Raw genomic sequence first — 17,614 nt, forward strand, 5'->3', positions numbered from 1 at the left:
AAATAGACTTACCATATATGATCCAGCAATCCCACTCCTGGGCATATATACAGAGGGAACCTTAATTCAAAAAGATACATGCACCTTAATGTTCATAGCAGCACTATTTACAATAGCCAAGACATGGAAACAATTTATATGTTCATCAACAGATAACTGGATAAAGAAGCTGTGGCTGTGGTATATTTATACAGTGGAATACTACTCAGCCATAACAAAGAATAAAATAATGCCATTTGCAGCAACATGGATGTACCTAGAGATCGTCATTCTAAGTGAAATAAACCAGAAAGATAAAAATACCACATCACTTATATGTGGAATCTAAAAAAAAAAAAAAGACAACAAGCTTATTTACAAAACAGAAACATATAGACATAGAAAACAAACTTATAGTTAGCAGGGGGGGAAGAGGTAAATTGGGAGTTCGAGATTTGCAGATACTAACTATATATAAAATAAACAAGTTTATACTGCATAGCACAGGGAACTATATTCAATATCTTGTAGTAACTTATGGTTAAAAAGAATATGAAAACAAATAGATGTATGTTCCTATATGACTTTATTGTGCTATACACCAGAAATTGACACATTGTAAACTGACCATACTTCAGTAAAAATACATTAAAAGAAAAAGAAAAAACAAATATCCTGATGTATTTCCCAGCATTCTCAATATACTTCCCAGAATTCCCAGCAACGGGTCCTGTCTCATGTATACAGCTATTCCCCCTTATGACGAAGAAGGGAATAGTTTCCTATCTTCTATAGTTCCTTTGTAGTTCGTTGCTTCCTTTGCTCATTTTTCCATGTTCTTCTTCTGGTCTGAATTTTTATTTATTATTCCTTTCTATCACATTAACTTTTCTTCAAGATTTAGCTTAATCCTGGAGCTCAGAAAGGACTGAGACTTCTCTGGGGATCACCTTATCTAAGCTGCATCAGGGAGTTTGTGTGAGGGGGGATACATGGCAATGCCTTAGCTTAGGTGTGAATACTCAGGTTTCTCACAAACATACAAAGAATTTGTAATATTTTTACCAAGGCAATGAAATACACTACAGTTTATGATAACTTCTCCCACAGCCTGTTTGGTGTTTGTTTCCTTCTGAGATACTTCTCTTTACTTTCCACTTCAGTGCACCTTCAGGGGTTTGAATGCACACAATGTTTGGTTTTACCCCATAGCTATGTTTTTACCACTATATGTTATACTTGATTATATGCATTACCTTACACTATTAAATAACCACTTCTCTCTTTTTCTTTTCTTTTCTTTTCTTTTTTTTTTAAACAACAGACTTAAGAATAGAATCTTACATTCCATTTCACTCAACTACATCTAGGAAGCACCAAGTCTAAAGTTAGAAACATAATAAATATGTGTGTAAACTTCAAATGGAGCAAAAATAAGCTCCCTATATTTATTACTGTGCAGGGATAAATCGAAAACATCTGATATTTCTAGCCTTTCCTATCACCTAATATGCATATTTAAGCTGTGAACTTTCTCAAAGTCCTGCTTTAGCTTTACCTTACAAGTTTTGATATATAGGGCTTTTGTAGTTCAAATCTAAAGTTTTCCATCATTATTTTACATATTTGAAATGTGTATGTTCAGTTTCTAAAAGTATACAGTGTTGAATAATAAGTTTTTTAATTTCTAATTTTATTGCATTATGTTCAAAGAATATAATCCATATCATATATATTCTTGGCTTTTTTTTTTCTTCTTTGTGGTCTAGAGTGTGATCAGTTTTTTATGACTATTCTAAGAGTGTTTGAAAAAATGTATATTTTCTTTCTGTGGGTCCTGGGTCTTAAAAGTGTCCATTCAGTCAAACTTGTTAATTGTGGTCAAATCTAATTTTTAGTTTGTTTAAATATATCAGTTTTTGAGAAGTCTCTTATTCTTTCCTGTGATGATGGATTTGTAATTTTGTCAGTTTTGCCATATATACTTTAAATATATACTGTTACATGCATTAAGGATCATTATAACTTGCTTGTAAATCATTCCTTTTATTATTAAGTAAAGACTCTCTTTGTACTGATGCTTTTTGCCTTAAATTTTACTTTTAGACAAAACATCTAGTTTTATCTAGTTGAGTAATCGCCAATAATTTCACAATAAAATAAACAATTATTTTATGGCTCCATTTTCAAAATGGTGTTTAAAATGAAGTTAACTTCATGGCAATATGTGATTGGCAACCATATATTAGAACCTGATCTTGAAAATGAATTATGTGGTCATCTTACAGTAGTCAAATTACTATTCAGATGAAGTGATACTAAAAATAAGTTGACATTTCCCATGTAATAGCACCATTGATTCATGTTTATCACCTACAGTGAATGCTAACGTGAAGATTGTTTAATTTATTCCACTTTAGTGTCCTTTAAAACTGTCCAAGCCTATTTAGAAAATAGTGAAGCAAGTATCTGCTACATTGGCTTCTGTCTACTTGCCTTCCAGAACTTGATATGCTTGCTTGCCATAAAATAACACAGGCTAGTTTAGATTTAAGATATTAAGTAATTCTGTAAATGACATAACATTATCTTAGCCAGAATAAAAAATGTCATAATAGCGTGGATTCAGTTCAGCCAATTTTTACTGACCTACCACACACCAGGCACAAGCACTACACATATACAAAAGAAGAAAACAGGCCTGGCCCTTTAAAGGTAAATATTTTCAGATCAAACAGAGAAAAATCTCAATGTAATATGGTTGGTACCACAAGAGAACTTATGCAAGAGATCCAGAAACCATAAATTCTTATTCATTGTTTGCTAATGAAGGTAAATATTGCTATAATTTACACATCTAAGGTGGCGGCCAATTGTTTTAACTATAATATAGGAAAAATTGAAAAGAAGGACTTAAAGGAAAAGAAATTAATTCAAAATGCAGGGTCAGTAAGATTATTAAACAAGTTAGGAGGTGTAGAATTTTCTAATTGTTGTTAATAAATAAATTGTTGTTTACTAACACTTGTTAGTAAGTAAATGTTCTTGCTGAATGTCTTACACATTCTAAATTGAACTGATGCTTCTCCCCTTCCCCTCTTGTGCTGTTCCCTCCAAACCTGATGCACATCCAGTGCTACCTGTCTCACTGCATCCAAGCAATGCTATGCCAGAAATCTGGGTCATCCATGACATGTCCTCTTCCTTACCCTTGTTTCGTTGGCCTTCATCAATCCTGGCAGTTTTGAACTTTGAAACGTATTTTGAATCCATTCATATTTCTTCTCTACTGTTGCCCAACCACCTCAACTTATTCCTATGATAATTCAGAAGGAATCTTCTCTTGCCCCCTTTATTTCCTTTTCCTAAAGGGAGTTATCAGAGTTATCCATTTAGAACAATAGATCTCATGATCATGTGCTTCTTTCTCAAAACCCTTTGTTGATCTGTCCTATGGTAAAGTTAAAATCACATCTCATGCTACACACTGGAATCACTGATTGCACCACTCTGACCTTTCTTAATATTTCTTACTCTCTGTCACTCTCCTGCCCACCCTAGGGTCTTTACTTTTTAATTCCTTTGGTTTATAATAATTTAATTCTGTTGCCTCACTTGTTAATTCTTTTTTTTGCCCCTGTATCACCAACACTTTCTTCAGCTCTTAGCTTAAATTTTACTTCTAGGAAATGGTGTGTAATCCTCTAAAGTATATCTTCTCTTTTCTTTTTCTAGCATTTATCACACTGGTAAATAAATATTTATGTAATTGTCTGTTTCCCCCTTACCAGCTCCTGAGAACAAGAATGAAGTCTACTTGGTATAGTATCAGATACGTTGTAGGCCAAATATTTGTTGGATAAAAAATACACTAATGAGTGAAAATTATGAGGTCAAAAATAGATTTAAAAATATATATAAACACCTAAAACAGCTCAATCATGTCATCACTTTAAAAACTTCAAATTTTTGCAATTGAATTCAAAGCTATTTTATGTGGAAAGGCCATCATATTAAAATTTTTAATTCAAAAATTTACCTTTATTAACTGCTATTTACAAAACACTATACCACATGAATTTTGCCTTCTTCCCAAAAGCAAATTAAGGATAAAGATTTCTTATCTTGAGAATATCCAAGAGAATGTGGTATAGTGTCTGAAGGCAGGTAGTTCCCTAAAAGGAATTCCAGGCGTTTTGAGGAGTGTTGGCATACTCTAGAGCCCAGTACCTGTTTCTAATACAAGATTTGGTGTATCTGCTTTCTTAAAAAAAAAAAAAAAATGTTACACTAACTTTTTCTTAAAACTACACTTAACCATCCTTCTCTGGTAACTAAATATCTTACATATGTCGTATCAGTGAATATACAGTGAATACTATAGTAGTTGAAGTTTAGAAAATACTGTAGTTGAAGTTTAGAAAAAATGGTAGATGAAGTTAGGCCAAATGTATCTTAAGCACTTTCCCATGAGATTTACTGTTTTAATTTAAAGCAAATCTTTAGCATTATTTTCTCTACCTTTGTTTCTCTGTTCTAACAGGAGTACCAGGTATTTGCTGAATTTCTCATCTTTTAGCCTAATTGTATTTTTATAGGTACTATTTTTAGGATCTTTGTTAAGGCATTTTTAAGATTATCTTGCCATCAAAACATTACACAGATATAAATGCACCCTTTACAGATACCCCTTAATCTGTGTGTTTATATGTGCTAACATACAACAAAGTTTTGTTTTGCTTTGCCTGTGGCAGCAATTAAGCTGAGTTATACCCTATATTAATAAAAAAGACTTAGAAAAGTGGTTTAGTGACTTAGCCCCTGTTTCTAGTTTGGAGACAATATAAACAAGTATTTTCACTTATTATCTTATTACTATTTTCATTTTGTGACTTTTATAATCCATCTGTTATACCACTTTTAAGAAAACAATTACTAACATCTTTTAAATAATGTTTCTGCTGCAGTTACATTCAAGCTCTTTTTTTATTCATAATAGCAACTAATGGGGATATGAGAGAGATTAAATAAAATAAATGTTGAAGGTATAAAAATTAATCTTTGTATGGCAATCCTAAAATATTGTGATGTAGTGAAATATCTGAATTTTCTTTTAAACCTATTAAAATTTCTGCTTAAGCATATTTGAACTATTCTAGATAAAATTTAAGAGCTTTAAAAAATTTGTTACATTAGATGCATATTGCTTCAGGTCCATGTTAATAATGCTATTAATTACTGACTAAATTTCTGTCTACAAAAGCTGTAAATTTCAAAAGAAAAAAGATATTTTGGGGAAGATATGCCTTTTTGCATAAACTTTTTCACTGACTCATAAGGGATGTGAATTTTGAAAAGATGAGTATATAATGGTTATCCTTTTCCTGGAAAAATGAAATACACAAACAAAAATTACAATGATTCATGCTATTCATACAGAGCTGTTCTTCCATGACTGTAATTTGTTCTGTGACAAAGATTTTAAAAAAGAACTTAAATAGGAGTTCTGTGGTCATGCAATCAGAACAAGCATGCCTTGGATTCTAAGACAAGGCCATTCTAGGATGACAGAGTAAGCATTGAAAGAGGTCCTATAGCAGACCGTCAAGATGGTTAAGTAGACAGATCTGCCTTAGAGATCTTAGAGACTGCTTCTTCTTCTTACTTCTTCTTACTTCTTCTTACTTACATTCCATTAGTAAGAGCTTAATTCTTGGTGAGAGCAAGGGAGACTGAGCAATATAATGTGACTGGGCTGCTGTGTACCTGGCTACAGTGTATCACGATGGAAAAAGAGAAAAACAGATGTTTGTGGTCTACTTGCAGTCTTTCACAGCTGCTACAGAGGACCTTTGTCAAGTATGTGAAAGTAGTGCATACATGAATAAAACTAAAAATCTCAATGAAGTTAAGTGTTCTGGGAAAAATATAAATGGACAGAATTGAAGCAAATAGATGTAGAAAATGTAAAAAGGATTATGACCATAATTATTTCCCAAATTGCCTTTGTATTAAAGCAGCTTTACTGCTGCATAATTTTTAACTTTTAAAAAGTAGATAAACACCCCATTATATAAACTTCTTCAGAGCATTGAATGAGTTTGCCATCCAATTCATTTTAAGAAGGTAGAATATTCCTAATGCTTGAAAATATAACCTAGTTTGATTATATAACCCAGTAAGAAACTTTCTAAACCTGTTATATAGAATATAGATAATATAGAGATCTTCAATAAAATATTAGCTAATAGAAATCATTAGCCTGTTAAAAGGATCATCCATGATGATCAAGCATGGCTTAATCTCAGAAATACAATGATGGTATAAGTTTAAGAAAACTATCAATATCTGATTACTTATATTTCCCCAAAGAAAAAACAAATAATACCAATCAAATATGAAGAGGAAAGTGTCTTTTTTTAAAATTCCTGATCTTTGAAAATTGTTTTTAAAATACTAGGCATATAAAGATTTCTTAGTATGATAAAGAACGTCTTCAACCAACAGCCAAAATATTTAACTATGCTCTGCATTAAGATCGTGAAGACAGGAAACTACTACAGTGCCCCCCCATTCAGTTTTGATTTCTGTGGTTTCAGTTACTTGCAGTCAACCAAGGTCCAAAAAAGTTACATGCAAAATTCCAAAAATAATTCATAAGTTTTAAAATTAAAATGCACACCATTCTGAGTAGCCCGATGGAGGCTCACCACGTCCTGCTGCGTCCCCCCCCCCCCCCCCGTATGAATCATCCTTTTGTTGAGATCCTTTTGTTGAGCACTTTCCACCCGTTAGTCACTTAGCATCTCCTGGGTTATCAGATCCACTGTCATGGTATCACAGTGCTTGTATTCAAATCACCCTTATTTTACTTAATAATGATGCACACAAAAGTAGTGATGCAGGTGATTCAGATATGCCAGAGAAGCTGTAAAAGGTTTACTTTCAGTAAAAGGTGGAAGTTCTCAACTTAAAGAAAAAAAAAATCATAAGCTGAGGCTGCTATCTTCTATGGTAAGAGCAAATCTTCTATCCATGAAATTGTGAGGAAGGGAAAAGAAATCTGTGCTAGTTTTCACATCTCAAGCTGCAAAAGTCAAGACCACAGTGTGTGATAAGCATTTAGTTAAGATGGAAAAGGCATCAAACGCGTGGGAGACATGAACGGAAAACGTGTTCTGACTGACGGCAGTGAGTTTGGGCCAGAAAGCAATGAGCCTGTATGAAGACTTCAGCAAGGGATCTCCTGAAACTAGTGACCCCAAGCTCTGTAGTAGTTCTTCATATAATTAAATCGTTTTCTCTCCTTTTGTAATTCAGTCACAACCTCCCCCCCAGAATAATACATACTTTATGAGCTAGAGCTGACAACTTTCTGTGCATCCTCAAGTCATGAGATAAAGTAGTCTCATGAGTTGGAAGTAAACTCGAAACAAGTCGTAGAAATTCCACCAAAGAAACGCAAGAAATGTGGTACTTCTCCCTTCTACATAAAGCTCTAATCCCCCAAACTGGATTCTTACTTAACTTACAGTTTCAAAGCATGTATTATTTATATTACATATACATTATAAATGAGCAAGTTAGGCAGTTTGAGAAATACACTCTTTTATAAACGCTTCGGGTACCACAGAGTGTACTTCTGTAAAACTTATCATCAGACTAGTATTTGCTACTGATCAACATGCTGTCCCAAATGGTACTCTAAACTAAGTCCTCACAATAGAATAAAGGGGGGAATTATCCCTTAACAATAGACCCTGGAAGAATAGATGGACAATTTAGCTCAAAAATGTGGTCCACAAAGTGAAGTATGGGCTGAAATGCTCTGGACTAGGGCACTGTACTGGGTAAACAAACTGGATAATTACTAGTTTTCTGTTCACTTCACTTTGTGTCCTTAGGCCAAGGCCAAAAATTGCTGTCACACCTAAAACTAAATTATCAGGCTCTATACTAGAAATCAACTAGTGACAAAACTCTATTTTCAAGACACCTCAAGGTGGGTAGAGCACAGTGGTCGAGTGCATGCTGAGTATGCACAAGGTCCTCGGTTCAATTCCCAGTACCTCCATTTAAAAAAAAATTTTTTTTAATTCAGGACATCTCTATTGTTACGTAATTATTAAGAAAAACCTGTACAAAATTCTTGGGCCACTATGAGGGAATAGGTGCAAACTATAAAAATGTGGGACACCTTTAAAATGTAGGAAGGCAATCTCAACAACAGAGTAAGAGGCATATTTAAATCAGTTAGTCACCATAACCTGGCCTATTAGTTCGGTTCATTCATTCATTCCTGACTATTCTATTTAAAATTATAATTTCTACCTCCTTTACTGGGAACTCTCTATTCCTGTTTGTTTGTTTTTTTCTCTCCATTAACACTTACCATTGTTTCCCCTACCCCCCTCCCCAGCTAGGATGTTAACTTCAAAAGGGCAAGCTTTTTTTTTTTCCTACTGTATTAGTTGCCGTATTGGAGAGCTTATAAGAGTCCTTGGAAAGATATATTTTGATTGAGTTTATTAAATAATTTTGAAGTCATAAACTGAAATTTCAGAAGGTATTTCAAAGATTTAACTTAATCTTAAATCTTCTTAAGCTTAAATCTTCAGCTGTATCATTTATTTTTGTTTCACTCTTAAATAACAGCTTAAAAAAGCCCTTAGGAAACATATACAATGAAGAACTTTGAAGGAAAAAAAACTAGCATATTATATACCTTTAAACAATGTAGTCCCCCCAAAAAGAGAAAAAATAAAGGAGCCAGGGATGACTCAACATCTTTACTTGTTGAATTTTAGTTTAGATGCAAAGGAACATTTTTCCCCTGTAAGTAATAAGCAAAAGCCTCTTTTATACACTTGCTGAGCAACTACAACTGAGGGAGAAATAGCATCTTTGAACCACACTAAGAAGTTGCAGCAATTCACTGAATTCTGTTTTGTTTTTGTAAACCTGCTCAACATTATGGTATATATTTATATAAAAGCATAGGTGAGCTTGGTTTGCAAACTCGTCTCTTTATTACGTCTTTTATATTACAAAAACAGTGACATCGTATGTCTAGCTTTTAGTATGAAGAGCAACTTCCCCATTATAGTAATTGTCAAAGGATGTAGATCGAATCTTCTTAGATCTGACTGTAATCATGTATATTTAAACTAAAAGAGGACAAATGTTTGGTGGTAAGTTTTTCTCTAACATTGTGTATTAAAATTTTAAGCAAGTTTAGTTAATATGAAAAAATGCAGTTTTGCCCTTCATTTTTGAAAACATTGAGTGTTGATATATAATGTGAAATAAAACAATATCTGACAGATGGTAGGTATTCAATTAATGTACACTGAATAAAACTGCATGTTTTTGCTTAAAGTAGAGAAATAGATTGATGGTTCATCTTACTGTCTAAGAAATATTATTTCTCCTTTTAGACTTACATGCTTAATCAGAAGTTTAGAATTTTGGCATTCATAAGTAACTAACATTTTAGATAACCATATTTAAATCTACATTTCCTCAGGAAATACTAAAATCATTGGCCTTCATTAATAACTTCTAGCACTATAGAATAAACATATTTTAGTATTTTTATCAATTTATATACCAGGAAATGTATGCTACAAATATAGAGATATTACATCTTCTAATGAAATATTAATACATGAATGAATAAACTGAAATATAGTTTAAGACAATACAACAGATACGCTAGATCTGGGGTTTGTTTTTGAGTTCTTTTCATGGCAGCACTATTGGATTCACACTGATCTGTCTTCAGCATATTTCTGGTCCCTTCTTGACTATTCTTAGTATTTGTAATGTGTCTAACAAGATTGAGGGATGAAAGCCATGGTTGTAGAACAGTTGTATGTATTACTGCTCTACGTAAGAATTAAATCTAAAGCCTTGATTTGATTACAAAGAGTCTAACCCAAAGTTTTTCATATTCCTATTTCATGACACCGTAGGATTCCATGAAATAATCTGCAAGTGAAGTAGTCTTTGAATTTTTTAATCTGAGTTTTTCATAATCTGTTTATATGAGACTAATCTCTCCAAATCTAATTCTTTTCCTTTATTCAGTCTCCTAATTACTTTTTCAACCTCACTACCCTATTTTTGCTATCAGTTATATTTTGGGTACCAATTATAGTATATCGGAAAGTACATAATTTGAGTGTTACCACCTATAAACAGAACATTAGGTATACTTATTTATGACACAGAAAAGCATAATCTAAAAAAAAAAGGTTCTTTTTTCCAACTCCTACAACCACCATTTTCAAACTTACTCCTTTCATATTTACCTATTTGTTGTTGATGTTGCTGTTTCAGACACCTGTGCCATAAAATAGAGCATTTACTTAAACTTTTATCATTTTATTATATTATTATTTGCCTTTTATATGTCATTCCATAGATATACCATCTTGTTAAAGTTCTGTGACTTTAAAAAGTTTAAAGAGTTCTGCTTAAACCAGATAACTTAGTCATATACTAAACTAACTGCTGTATCTCAGTTGACCTCTGGAGTGGGGAAAATTACCAGTATTTGTTGCCAAGAATGAAAAGCTTCCCTTCCTACCGTCTTTTATCATTAGTCTTTGGTTTTGTGCCTTCTCTGTAATGATATAGGTTTGTTTCTCCTTTATTCTTTGCAGAGTGCTGCAGCAGCTCCCAGTCCAGTGCTAGGAAACATTCCCCCAGGAGATGGCATGCCAGTAGGTCCTGTGCCACCAGGGTTCTTTCAGGTACTCAGAGAAACTCTGACTAGGAATGTTAAGGCGTAGGAACTCCTGTTCCGTTTTATTTAAAGATATGAAGGAGAATGAGGCTATTCTAATGCTGTGCAGCCAACTCTTGGTTATTCAGAGACCTGTTGTCTAGTTTACAGACTAGCCTATCCTTCCAATGTCGTGTTTGTTGTCAATTTTTTATTCATATATTTATTTTGCCATTTCATTGTCCAAGTAAGGAAAAAAGTTGAAATGCAAATTAGACCATTAAATTAACTGTGCTAAAAGTTTGGTGGGAGAAGAGGCTAAGGATAAGGTTCTGAAATGACATATGGATTTTAACTATCTAAACTATCCGTATCTCCACAGACTAAAGATAATCAAGATTTGGCTGTACTTTAAAAATATGGCTAAATCATAACCTATTCATTTATCAAAATTATAGCCTGTAACAAAGTATTTTGAGAATCATCTTTGTGGCTTTTAAACTGGAATTTTTATCAATATCATTATGTAACATTTAAAAATCAGATTCTAAAATACATATGTTAGTATTTTAAATTTGCAACAAGCCCATTTATTTTAATAAAAGCTGATAATGATTTTAGAATTTTAATACATCACTTTTTAATTTTATGGCATCTACATTTAAATCTGACAGTTTTCTAACCCAAACCAACATAGATTTTAGATTTTTTAACTACATAATTAATTTTATAACACCTTTTGAGAAAGAATTTAGGAGTTAAGAACTATAGTTGGAAGGCATTACAGGAATTAAAGTAATATGCTGTATTTTTAATGAATTACATTAGGTATTTATAAACTAATTTGTCATTTTAGTGTTTTGTATTTTCAAAGTCCTTGATAATAATTTGTCAGTTAATGAGTATCAGCATTACAGGGTAGATCAATGTATTTATACATGTGAAAATGGAAAAAAAAATTATGAGTAATTTTCCACGGTATAGCAATTGAATAAAAAGGTCATAATTAGAACCTAGTACCAACTCTGAAATGTTAAGTCCTTTACCTCTGAAATGTTAGTCCTTGCTTAATTGTCTGGCTATTCCATATTAATATTCAAGTAGTCTAGAATATTTCAGAGTCTTTTAGAGCTCACATTCCGCCTTGAGGGTCCTTTCTTACAATCTAGGAACATACTCTAACTCTTGATTATTAATTAAGCAATCACTATTTAATCACAATAATAATAATAGTAGCTAACACTCAATAACTGCTTACTCTATGCCATGCTTTGTTCTAAATGTTTTACATGTATAAACTCTTAGTCCTCATAATAACCTAGATGTGAAGTATGAATTATTGTCATTCCCATTGCACAGATGGAAAAAAATAGGGCTTGATAAGCAGTTTGCACAAAGTCGGAAAGTTACAGGACTGAGATTCAAAGCAAGATTTCTGAACTTCTGCCTTGAATTTACCTTTTAAAGTTCATAGTTGATCATTATTCATAAAGTATTTGTAGCTAATTTTATGATTTTTATTCATGCTCTGATTTCCTGCCACGGATAGATCAGCATTAGGGAGTAAATCAGAAGAGTTTATCTGCTTTTAAGAGTTAGCAGAAGCTCTCTAAGTGGCACTTTTAAAAAGAGGGGGTGGGTTGGGAAGGAAGCCAAATTCCTCCTAGGATTAAGCAAAGATGTATAAACCCATACATTTTGTAGAATGAACCCACTCTCCCTTTACCTGCCTTCTGCCTGAGTCTTGGTTAGAGGAGTTGAAACAGAATTAACTTTTGCTCTACTCATTCCAGTTAGATAAATATTTGAGCACTACTAGGTGCCAGGCACTTTAGCAGTGTGTAGATTATGTTCCATCCTCAAGCTTAGTATCTAGCCAGTGAGGTATGATTAAAAATAAATAGCTGTAATACAGCAAGGTATTATAACAGAGGTGTAAAGTTCCGTGCTGACCTCAAAGAGAGAGCTATTAAAGTCTGCCTGAGTTGGAACTAAGAGTGGCTTGGGAAAAGTTCTCCAAGAAAACAAGCAGAGGAGTGATAGTCCAGAAAGTGAGAACAGTACATGCCAAAGCATGGAAGCATCAGAAGGCCCGTGCAGAAGTGTCTGGAGTAATACTTACAGACAGCAGAGGGAGGGCAGGCAGGAATTCCTGAAAGTGAAGTTGGAAGATACGCTCTAGCAAACTGAAAAGGGCCTTAGATGCCATGTTAACAACTTGGGTCTCTATTCATTAGGCTTGTAGGAGCTGTCAGAGATCTTTAAGAAGGGCAGCGTCCTGAATTCAAACTACAGAGCAGATTTAGTCTTTGTTAGGCACCTATCATAAAGTTGTATACACAATCCCTGCCCTCAAAAAACTTACATTGTGGTGAATGAGAGAACAGGCAATTAGAATAAAGGAAGAAAATGGCTATATTAAAAGAGTAATCTGTGTTTTTAGAGAAAATCAGAAGGCCTACACACCCAACCTTGGAAGGGTCATTGTCAAACCAATATTGGCAGAACAGTAAATAAAATCTAAATTGGCACCTATTTGAGTTTGGCAAAGGAGGCAGGGAGAGATGGAAAGAATATTCCAGGAAGAGGGGAAAAAATTTACAAAGGCCCAGAGGAGAAAGGAGAGACCAAATTTTTTTTAAAAAAAGAGCTTAATTAGCTAAAGGGAGAATGGCTTCTGATGCAGTTCCAGAGGAACCTTGTAGATCCTTGTAGGTTAAGAATTTGAACTTGATCTTAGGACAGTAATAAGCTATTGAAGGATTTTAAGCAGGAGAGAGGCATGTTCATACTTGCATTTTCAGAAAAAAATCACCCCAGTTATAGTGTGTAGCCAGGATTGCGAAGGGACGGGTTTGAAGGTAGGGAGACTTTATTTAGGAGGCTGATGCAGTAATCCAGGTGAGATTTGATGATGGCCTGAACTAAAGTAGTGGCAGTGTGTATGGAGAGATGAACGGGTTTGAGAGGCAATTAAATGTGGGAGGTATGAGTGAAAGAACTCAGGACTAATTTCCTGGCTTCTAGCTCTGACCTGGCAGGTGGAGGTTTCATTTTCAGAGATAGGGACCACAAAATGAGGAATAGGTTGGAGATGGAACCAATGAGAAGATTCCTGTGGGACCTCCATTTAGAGATACCCCTTAGGCTAATGAACTTACGGGTTTGAAGCCTAAGACTGTCATGTAGGCTAGAGATGAAAATCACAGAATCATCACCATATTAAGGAGCTGAATCCGCAGGGATAGACTAATTGTCCATGGAGAAAGTATATTGTGAGAGAGTAAAGGGGTTGTACATCTGAACTCCAAACACACTAATGCTTAAAAGAAAGACAAAGGCATCAGAACCCATTAATGAGAGCGGCACAGGCTGTCGGTTGGTATTTCAGTAGCTTGAGAGACTTTGTGGATTTATTCAAGGGCAGTGGCGACAGGACTGGAAGGGAAGAAGCAAAGCATAGTTATGTTTGATAGGCCTTAGTTCATTAACCAGATTAGGGGTAGAACAAAAAGAATTGGAGGGATCAAGGATGATTCTGAAGTTCCTACTTTGGGCCCCTGGAAAATTTTAATGTCTTTATCTGGGTTAGGAAAGATAGGAGACAGAAAAAGTTTTAGGTATGTTTGAGCTTAGACATGTCATTCCTCGTTATCCAGGGAGACCATTCAGCTCATGCTTTAAATAGCCTTTTCCCTTATTCAGTAGGTGTAAGTATGGCCGGTTTCCCTAGAAATGCCTCTCTGAAACATTGAAAAGCTCAAGCTATCAAACTGAAAAAAGAAATAGGATGGTATTATCTTTGGTACCTATAATGGTGGGATCAGAGTACCCAGGTGTTTCCTAAGTATCTGCTTTGGTTTCCTGTGGTGATTGGGCCGTCTTTCAGCATGATTCTGGCCCCAATGCCTGTTGTTAATGAAGAGTAGCTGCCTTCTGTGAGTAGAAATAGCAGCAAAACCACCATAATCCAAGTCCAAACACTAGTTTCTAATCCAAATCTGTAGAGATACTGAGGTCCAAGAATTATCCACAGTATGAAAATAGTTTTGAATACCCATTCTTAGTGAGGAAATGCAAAGCTTACTTGGGAACAGCTAGAATGGGACGAGCAAGAAAGGATTTAGCCTATTAGAATTTAATAAATCAAAGTAAAAAAAGGAGAATTTGTAATTAGCACCTAAAACTTCACCAACTTCAACAGTTTTGAGCTCTTATTTGTGATCATACCATAGAAAGTACATTGGAAACACTCTCCTTTTAGTAGACATGCATACTCCTTTTATTCCTGTTTCCATTGCAGAACAAGCCCCGTCTTTTTCATTCTAAGTATAGATTTCAATCCATTACCAAGTGGAATTATTACAAACTCTAAATTTGTGAATTCATAACAACTGCATTTGAATAATGGCAACTAACTGAAACTCTAAAATAAATAGTTATAATTAACCCCCCATACATTTAATAAGTCAATCCTGGATAACAGTCTTTAGATTAGTGTCTATTTGTGGTAGATACCAACATTGTTCAAACTGAAACTTGGACACTGTTACTGAAACGAGAGTGCCTCTGTTGTTGAGTAGGAGACCAATTAAGTAAAATTAAGAACAGTTGGACATGCGAAAGGAGGTGTCAATTTAGTAAATAAAGCCATTTAAAGACACACTTATTTACTTGGAGTCTTTTATCAAATGTGTTATTTGTATGTCAAGCCCTGTAAATTCTTAAAATGACCAACTGTGGAACTGATGAATGACATTAGAGCAGCTTTCTCAAACGGAGAAGTCTTGCTGCTGGGGTCAGAGGAAAGAGTAGAAGTGACCATTGATCTAACTAGAGTTTGGCAGTTTTAATAGAAGAGAATACAGTATTGTGGGGGTGGTGTGGGTACACAGAGCCCTCAGAACTCAGTCTATACTCTGACTCTCCTGTCCCTGTCCAGCGTCTTCCTCAAAGTTTCATTGTATGCGAAGAAATGTGAATTATGTGTGAAAAACATCAATCTGCTATATATTCATTCTCACAGCATTCTTACCAACAGTCAGAGAAAGTTTGATTCCTGCAGTTTTATTGACTAGGCAGCAGTATTCCTTGAACCAATTAGATTTTCTTCACACTTACATATAATAGTCAAAATAGTTTACTAAAGTGCATAAAACAAAGTTCTTATTCATTTATGTTTTTAAAAAATTAGACTTAACTATTACCTTGAGAAGTTTTATTTTATAGATTCAAGTAAGTAACAAGAAAGCTTCTCTTGTGGACTTATTGTAACTTATACTACATCACAACAATGGGCATTCATCTCAACCAAAAAAAAAATTGAAGGCAATGAAAACTTTTTTCCTCCTTTCTGTTCTTTACCAAAGAAAACTTATAAGAAGAAAACTATCTTGTTTTTATCACTTTAACTAAATACATCAGTAACTTTTACATAAAAATACAGTGTAAGCCTTTAATAGGTGCTAATGTAGATATCTTTGAGTGTATAACTAATGTAGGACATACCTGTAAATACCCAATTTTGATTCTGTGTAGCCTTTTGTTCATTTTTACTCTGTATTATATTTTGTTTTGATTTTTGTTTTGATACATTTGCTGTATTCTTAGTCACTGGATCTTTAGTTTACTGAGAACTGTTGAAAACTAATAATATATTGATGTCAGGTTGTAAATTTCAGGCTTTGACATGAGTAAGATTATAAATACTTGTTGAAGATAAGGTATACCAAGTAATTTAGTTTCAGAGTAAGTTGGCTATCCATGTTTTAAAATCTGACTTGATCGAAATCTGATATGGTAGAAAATATGTTGTAGTGGGTTTGTAAGTCAATTCTGTTTACAGGCGGAATGTTAGCAATGGTAAAGCGCCCTCGCCATCTAGTGGTGGTTTGTAGATGTCTCCTGTTCGGGTGTGTTTTTCAGAGGTTCTATTTTTAGCAAGACTGCACTCCAGCAGGCTGACCTAATGCTTTGACATAGTAATAACGCAGTAAGAAGAACAAAAAAATACAAAGAAATCTCCCCTTTTCTCCATGATGTTGTTACTGACTAGAAAAAGTTCAATACAAATGACATTCATAAAGCACCAAAGACAAAAACAAAACTCGGGGTAATACATGTTCTTGATAGTCTAAACGAAGAATGAAAAATAAGGAAAATGATTATTTAATCTAACACTTGAAACTGAACAGGAAAAACAAGGAATATTGTTCTAAGCCCTGGTTAAATGTTTCTGGAGGTAGATATTTATTTAACTTATTTCTGGACTTAAGTCCTGCCTATTGAAGATACTTCATAGCTGAGCATCTTCATCAGCTCTGCTCTTCCTATTCAGACTTTCAGAATATAACCATTTTATTGTCAGTAGCGCCTGTTTTACCCTACGATTTATACATACAGTGAGTCTGCATGCCTTCTCAGTTCCCTTCTGTCGTTAATCTTTATGTTATCTTTTCTACCAGTGGTTTGCCTTTCCCCCTCTCCCTCCTGATCATGGCTGTCTCAGGACTTAGTCTTAGGAAATACTGTAAACCAGGACAGACTCCTTTCCTCTCTCCCCAGGAGTTGTAGATACCATTTTTGATCTTAGATTATAAACCAAAAGATCAGTAAGTATCATTTCTTAGTTTGAATAAGTAGAATATTGAATATCTCAAGTAGAACTGACTTACTGAACTATAACATCTAACATTATCAATATGTATTTTTTAAAAATTCACACTTTAAAAATAGTATTTCTTACAATTAAAACACCCAGATTTGGAGAGTAGAGGTGGGGAAGGTGGCTTATGAATCACAATTCAAGAAAAAAAAATTAAGTTTAATTTTCTTAAAAATGTATTTTGAATTTTTAAGGAACAGATTCTAAATATCAAGAACAGAACGAGTCTTTCTCTAGTAAAA

General features: G+C 34.0%; 1 protein-coding gene across 2 annotated transcripts in view; it reads left to right on the top strand.

The window, feature by feature from the left end:
* The window catches only part of SSBP2 (single stranded DNA binding protein 2), a 249,894-nt gene that overhangs the window by 162,417 nt on the left and 69,863 nt on the right, over nucleotides 1-17,614 (top strand). Inside the window, exon 5 of one of the 2 annotated variants that reach the window (XM_006197620.4) lies at nucleotides 10,647-10,736. The exons of the other annotated variant lie outside the window; for it this stretch is intronic. Within the exon in view, the coding sequence (XP_006197682.1) occupies nucleotides 10,647-10,736 (90 nt within the window). The remainder of the gene's footprint in view (nucleotides 1-10,646; nucleotides 10,737-17,614) is intronic. 2 annotated transcript variants of the gene reach the window in all.

This window comes from Vicugna pacos, chromosome 3 (genome assembly GCF_048564905.1).
Source record: "Vicugna pacos chromosome 3, VicPac4, whole genome shotgun sequence".
NCBI lineage: Eukaryota > Metazoa > Chordata > Mammalia > Artiodactyla > Camelidae > Vicugna > Vicugna pacos.